Raw genomic sequence first — 7,345 nt, 5'->3', positions numbered from 1 at the left:
TGAGCACGCGCTGGAGGGCGGGAGGGAGCGAGCGCTAGAGGGCGCGCGCATGCGCCCCCACTCCCCCGGCCCTAACCTCCCCAACCTCCCCAACCGCCAACGCCCGGCGCCCTAAGAAGGGCCGAGGCTGCCTCCGCAGATCCGCCCGCCGGGTTTCCGGAGCTGAGGCTAATTTTTAAAAATTTCTCTTCTCCGGTTTGCATTTTCCTTTGGACTTTGGCCCTTTCATGATCTTTCAAACCTTAAGCACTCTCCACCATCGGCTTGGGTTTTGCTGTTAGCTGTATGTCGCTCTTAGGACTTTGATTAACCCTAGAAATGGCTACAGATGAAATTAGGCAAAAAACAATAACCTGTCTTTTCCCCTTTCTACCTTTTGGCATTGTTGACTGAGGCCAGAAAAATAAAAGTGCCTCCATTTGTTCCAGCCCTAGGGGCTCTTGACTTCTCATTAGAAACAATCTGGTCACTTGTGATCCATTCCAACCAGTTTCATTTTCCCCAAAAGCTTCATTTATCAACTCTCGCGTCTTCATCTTTTCAAATGATTCTTTGCGGTCAGCACCTAACCAGTCTCCTGTTTCTCTAATTCCTTTCTTTGGGTTTCAGTTACCTCCTATAGAAAAGACCAATTTATAATTGCCCGTTTACCATTATTCATTGTCCTCAAACTGATGGTAGTTATATCCACACCATTTTCCTAGGGCTGCATTTAAATAATGACCGTTATAGTCATGCAGTTTATTCTTGCTAGAGAACTGGCCATCCTTGTGACGTCTCCCATCTCACTTCCCATCTTTCATCCAGAATAGTATTCATGCCACACTTACCATGGCAAGGGAATGCGCTAGGATTTACCTTTTTCAGTCTTGTGAGGTTACAGACTTATTCGGAGGGTGCTGCCATTACCATATTTTGGGAGCTCCTTTAAAAAATACTTCCAGCCCCTGTAGTCAAGACTTATTTTTTCTTTTTTATTCACCTTATTCAGACTTCTTCTCCAAATGATTATGGTTTAAAGTAGCAAATCTAAAGTATCAAATTAAGGACCGAAGATGACCACCTTAGAGAATGACTGGTAAATTCTGAAGATGACTTCAGAAAAGGAGTTTTAACTTCCTAAGGTGGTTTGTATGGGACAATCCTTGTTTGGATATTTAAGTGCTCGTATATCTGTCTAAAGTAACATTTCTTCAGAGGGGAGGATACTGGAACAGACTGACCTGACAGCTGTGAGAGGGAAGGGAGGAAAGCTGGATGAAAGAAGGTGAAAAGTGGATGAAAGAAGGTGAAGGGATTGGCCAAAGAACATATATGCATGACACACAGACATAGACAAGTGTGGAAGGCCAGAAAGAAGGGGGTGGGGTGGAGGCTGGTTGGAGGTGGGCAAAGGGTGGGGGGAAATGGGAACATCTTTAAAAGTGTCAACAATAAAATAAAAGTTTTCTTTAGTCATACCTAATGTATTTTAAAAATACATATAGCATTCTAAAATACACTAAAGGAAAACTATTCACAGGGTAACTTGAAAAAGTTTGGTATAACTCAGAAGTTATTCTGGAATTTGTGTTTGAGTCAGTTTTCAACATTACTTGACTATTCTGTATCACAGATGTGGAATAGGCTTTAGAAACTGGACGGAGTATACACTCAACCTATTTCACACCCCTAAAGGCTTTTCTGAATACTTGGTTACCTGCTTGCACATTTCTCCTTTTATGTCTTCCTCTCATTAAATGCTGCACAATATTCATTCAGTTTATGATTTTTCAATGTTTGAATTTCAAAATAAATAGGTATTTACGTTGACTTACCTAACTTAAAAAGAAGTAATTTGTAAAATCACTTCAGTGGGGGTAAAACTATTATAGATTGCTTACATCAATCAAAATTTTTAGTGTTTGAAGTCTACTAACTTACTGTAAATGAATAAAGGGCAAAAGCTGAATATAATGAAAACTGTCTTTATTTTTATTGCCTTTTATTTTCAACAATGATTACTTGAACTTAAAAAATAAACTATTAACTAATGTTTATTGAAAAGCCAAACCTTTCCAGCCCACTTCATGTTCTCTTTCAACCATTTCAGGGCAGAACAATGTTCCAAACTATAAACCTGCTCCTTATTAACATTGACGGTCATGTGCTTAACGAAAAGCTTTGGGTCTGATAAACGAACAGCCTTCATTAATCTTTCCACTGCAGCTTGATAATCATCCTTGCTCTGAGACTTGTTTTCTTCACATCTATAAAGTAAAAACACCTCACAAAGTCAGAAACTTGAAAAGAAGCTAGATAGTTTCTTCAAGATATTTGTATTTATTATTATTAGTTATGGCAGACTTTTCACTACATTCTCCTACAGTGGCTTTCAAAGTTTTTTGACCATGACACAATAAGAAAGATCTTTTGTATTGGGACCCAGTAGAATCCTCATACATAAAAATGGAAAAGTTTCAGCAAACAAGATGCATCCTTATGACAATGTACTCTATTTTCTATTGTCTCATTTTTAATTATGTGGTTGCAATCCCTAAACTGATTGCACCACACAATGGGCTACAACCCACGGTCTGAAAAACACTGATCTAGAACACTGCTAATAACCTCAATCTTTGTATTTTCAGAGTTAAAAATTGCACAATTTTTCATTATAATGCATAGAATACTGAATTTAATCAGGTTTGGAGTTACTGACATGTTTTACCTTGACATTGCCTATTGTTGACTGTAAACATACTATGTAGCTAACATTTGGTAACAGAAATTACAGTGTTCCTTTACTAAATTTCTGGTTATTTTTCTTCAGCCCTGATTTAAGGTACTTCACAAATTGCTAAAATTTACTTTTCTAAAAACTTTTCTACTAGTCTTCAAATTTCATAAAATCCATACCGAATGATTTTTTCCCCTTATGGGATAGGGAGTGGGAAATATTTAAAATAGAGATGTGGTTGTTATATTAAGCATCACTTTTTGTGTTTGCTGAATCCTGCTCTTGGCATCTATAGGGTCCAGCAGCAAATCCTATCTGCATTAACAGCACGGTGTGGTCTACAGAGTGGTGGGAGTGAGGAAAAGGAACCCCAAGGGTCACAGAAAGGAAAGATTGGTCAAGAGCTTTCTAGTACCTTCTGGCTTAGGAATTAGTGCATAGAACCTGGTAGATTGAGCATGTGCCAACTGTGTGCAGTTTTTTGAAACCCTTAAGGATGAATAAAATTCTTTCTCATAGAGGTTATTATAACAAGATGGGGCTCAGTATGATAATAAGAGAAAGCAATATTGGCTTGGACAAAATTAAAGATGGGGTCACAAATACCCCTAAAATCCAACAACAAGTACAGAGGCTGCATATATGTGGAGGATGAAAACCTATGAGAAAACCACATCCTCATTAGGATGATGGGAGCCCAGTGCCTCAGCCACTGCAGTGTGCAGGGTAAATAAGGAAGCCCTCATAAAAACAAGACATAATGAAGGGGGGGAAAAAGGCCAATTTTCGTTGGTTTAAAAAAGAAGATGGCCCTAGCCCTAATCAACTGCTGAACAAAATAGAAACAGAGGTATGGGTACATGGAACAGAATGACAGCTGTCAGAGGGGAGAGGGGCACTGTATGAAAGAAGGCCACAACATATATGCATGACACACAGAAACAGATAGCAATGTGGTGATGGCCGGAGGGAAAGGGGAGTGGGGACTGAGCTGAGGTGGGCTAAGGTGGGGAGAGGGATGGGAACATTTGTTAATAGTGTCAACAACAACAAAAATGGCCTTAAATTATTTCCTAATTTGTTTTGTATATAGGCGAGATGAAATGCCTGATTTATCACAAATAGAATGAAGCAGACATGACAGTGTACAACTCTGGACATTAGGTGGTTAGATGACAATTCTCCACGGGCCCCTTGCATTTCCCAAAGTTTTGAGAGCAGAAACACTGACTACTCCTTCTTCTGGATTTCAATGATGTTTATGTAATGAACAATCTTGAAAGAAAAGAGTTTCTCCTTCTGGAGCAAAGGACAGGTTTGTTACAACCTTTCAAGATGGAGACTGTTTCTGTGCAGAGCAGAGGGGCAGGCATGCTTATTACCCAGGATTTGGGTTTTCTAAGTGCAGGATTCCTCTGCTGTAATAGAACCTACTGCATGTGCAGGTATCCTCTGGGTCTATCTGTGGGACTTGGGGACAAGAGAGATACAAATATGCAGATAATCATGCTGCTTGCTGCACTAGAGTAATAAAGTCCTCTGTTTCCAACCCAGGAGTCTGGTGTCATGCTAGGATCCATGAAACTGCTCGTAGCCTGCAAATAGGGTAAAATCTCAGAGCCTTCAGAGTTCTTGACAGAGATCATAGAAAGCACAGCTTCTTCCTTGCTTTTTCTCTCCTGGATTGCTCACTCTGAGAGCAGTTAGCTGTTATGTCATGAAGACACTCAAGGAACTTATGGAAGGGCCCATGTGGCAAGGAACTGAGGCTTCCTGCCAACAGCCTCATGAGTGAGCCATCTAGGGAACGGATCCTCTAGCCCCAGTCAAGCCATCAGGTAGGTGACTGCAGCTCCTGATCACATCCTGACTCCGGGACAGATCCAGAGCCAGAACCATCCTGCTTAAGCTACTCCAAAATTCCTGACCCATAGAAACATAAAATAGTATTTGCTGTTTTAAGCCACTAAGTTTTGGGATAATTTATACATAGTAATAGATAGCTGAAAGAATATTCAATCTGAGGATCTGGTTTGTAAGACCAATAAACTGAAGCAAAATTCTTGTCAGCTCTAAAGGAGGAGTCCCATGAGATCCTTATATTACAAGTTTCCTGGGTAAGACTGATAAGAAATGGTATAAGCCTAAATTTTGGGGCTTTGAACAAAATTATTTGAAGGAATACTAGTGTGGTTCAACAGCTACACAATACTATTTATGCATTTATAACAACATTTTAAAATACAGAAACTAGGTTAATTGAACCTAATAAACTATCACATATTTCCCTTTTAGATCTTAGTGTTGACCAAAAAGATAACTTTTAGATATCCATCTAAAAACTACCAGTATATGAAAAGGATTGATACCTAAAGAGGACTCATCTCTTGAACCATTTACAGCATCTCTAAAGTTGTTAAAAGTTTTTTTTTTTTAAGTTTTTATTGAATGCTTTGGTTTTAAGTCTCAAACAGGTCACATTCTTTCTTAATTTAAATGTTACCAAGTTTGTAAATATACACTACACAATTATATAAATATATAAATCATCTACTTCCTAGGGAATGTGTAGGCAGTCATGATCTGCTTTCAGGATGCAATTATAAGTTATGTCAACCAACCTTTTCAAAACTATCTGCAGCGTCTGGGTAGGAGTACCAGGACTCTGAATACTACTAGAATTCGATACCAGGAAGATTTCAATAGCTAAAAGCATTTCAACCTCAGATAAATAAGAAGGAATCCGTAGAAGTTTTCGGTATAAATTTCCCTCTAATGGTGGATAGCAACTCAATGAAAGAGCACCTGAAAATCAAATAATAGATCAAACTTTACTAAAACTCCAATAGGTGAAAATCTAGACTTCCAAAATGTCCGTAGGTTACAATTACTTACAGTACAGAATAACTGTTCATTAGAAGCAGATTTATCTCACAAATTATATGGTAGTGATTATATCCTAGTACATTTAAAATTATTCTTTGTACAGTGTTTTCAAATGTTAAATATGAAGTGAGAAATGTTTAAAAAACTCTGAAAAACGACTGTTGAGCCTCATCATGACAACCATACATTTGAAGCTAAAGCCAACACAACAATTTCAGAATAACTAAAAAACCAGAATAGCTACAGTGGTCTTTGAGTGTATATTAACTGCTCTTTGTACATATTTGAATATCTGGTTGTAAATATTATATAAGGATTCAGGGTTAGAAAATCAAAGTCAAAACCAATATATCAAAAAAAAATATTTTTAAATGCAACTTACTTTTGTAGTGGGTTCTGGCTTTGAGCCATAAACAACTCCTTCCTAAAGAAGTAATTAATCTTCTAAGAGAGGAAAAATCAATAGGGATACTCTTTGAAATCATGAATTCTGCTACGGAGGATGAAATACCAAGACTATTGCTTTCTACACAGGCATCCAGAAGTTTATTAAAAAGAGGGCTATACTGTGAGACCTCCACAACTTCTGAAAAGAAAAAAAAAGATACAATGAAATTGGTCTATGTTAGTCTCTCAAACCTCTCGCTCTTACTACTTTCCCTTTCCCTTTGCTCCCCTTGGCATTTTAGGAGCACTCAAAAGCAATCATCCTACATATTCTCTAGGTAACAAAAAAGCATTCAACCAAAGCAAACTGTTAATTTATTTTACAATGAGGAATATGAAAGGGTGACAATGATTTCAGAAGCTGCATGAACACCTCTATGACCCCCACCTGTGACCGCATCAGCAGTATCTGAGATAGATGGCTGCATGGTTTGCATTCTCTCTACAGTTCAGACCTCAGACATATATTTACTATGACTAAAAATAAATCATCCCCTCAAAAATATTCACTTTCAAATAAAAGAAAATCCTTTGTTGGGTAATTCTATTCCTTTCTATTCTTCACTTAGAAGAAAGTGAAGTCATCTTGGAGATTTCCAAGTCTTCTATTCCCTATATTCAGTTAGTTCAATCTATTGCCTAGACCAGTGGTCAGCAAACTGCGGCTCGCGAGTCACATGCAGCTCTTTGGCCCCTTGAGTGTGGCCACGAAGTTTCAATCGCATTGTATGTGTGCGCCCGTACGTGGTATTTTGTGGAAGAGCCACACTCAAGGGCCGCAGTTTGCCGACCACTGACCTAGACTCTAGGTCTTCAATCACTTCAGGATCTTTTAGTGTCCAGGCCTCACCAGAAAATTAATATCTTTATCTTTAGTCTCTTCCTAAACATTACCACCAGAGGAGCTTTCCTAAAACACCAACTTTGATTGATGAAGCACGAAGGGGAGGCCCTCAGGTTAAGGTTTTCATTAAAGCTAACCGTCACTCTGAACCCACCACTCACAGCCTTTGCTCCTTCCTCCTGGTCTCCCTCTTCCCGTGCACGTATGACCTGAGCGTTAGCATTCAAGAGCACGACCTGCCACTGCCCACATTAGTATTCCCTTTTCTTTGAACTTGTCATCTGCTTAATTTCCTCTACTTATCTCATGTTTACTTATGTTATAAGGTAATGGAAATCAATTCTATATTTGCTAAGTAATAAAAGAAAAAGTATTCTTCATTATTCTAAATGCAATGAATTATTTTAAGATATAAAGCTTGCTGGGGGCACTTGACATTTTGCTGATGA

The 7,345-nt window shown here is 38.5% G+C and overlaps 1 protein-coding gene across 1 annotated transcript in view; it reads right to left on the bottom strand.

The window, feature by feature from the left end:
• Positions 1-2,029: 2,029 nt before the first annotated feature.
• Positions 2,030-7,345, bottom strand: part of TOPAZ1 (testis and ovary specific PAZ domain containing 1) — a 42,871-nt gene continuing 37,555 nt past the window's right edge. The window contains exons 17-19 of the mRNA XM_006765105.1: positions 5,988-6,191; positions 5,341-5,524; positions 2,030-2,249 (exon numbers count right to left, since the gene is read on the bottom strand). Coding sequence (XP_006765168.1) covers positions 2,030-2,249; positions 5,341-5,524; positions 5,988-6,191 — 608 coding nt within the window. The remainder of the gene's footprint in view (positions 2,250-5,340; positions 5,525-5,987; positions 6,192-7,345) is intronic.

Source organism: Myotis davidii, unplaced genomic scaffold (assembly GCF_000327345.1).
Source record: "Myotis davidii unplaced genomic scaffold, ASM32734v1 scaffold81, whole genome shotgun sequence".
In the NCBI taxonomy this organism is placed as follows: Eukaryota; Metazoa; Chordata; class Mammalia; order Chiroptera; family Vespertilionidae; genus Myotis; species Myotis davidii.
This window is presented reverse-complemented; position numbering and strand designations above follow the sequence as displayed.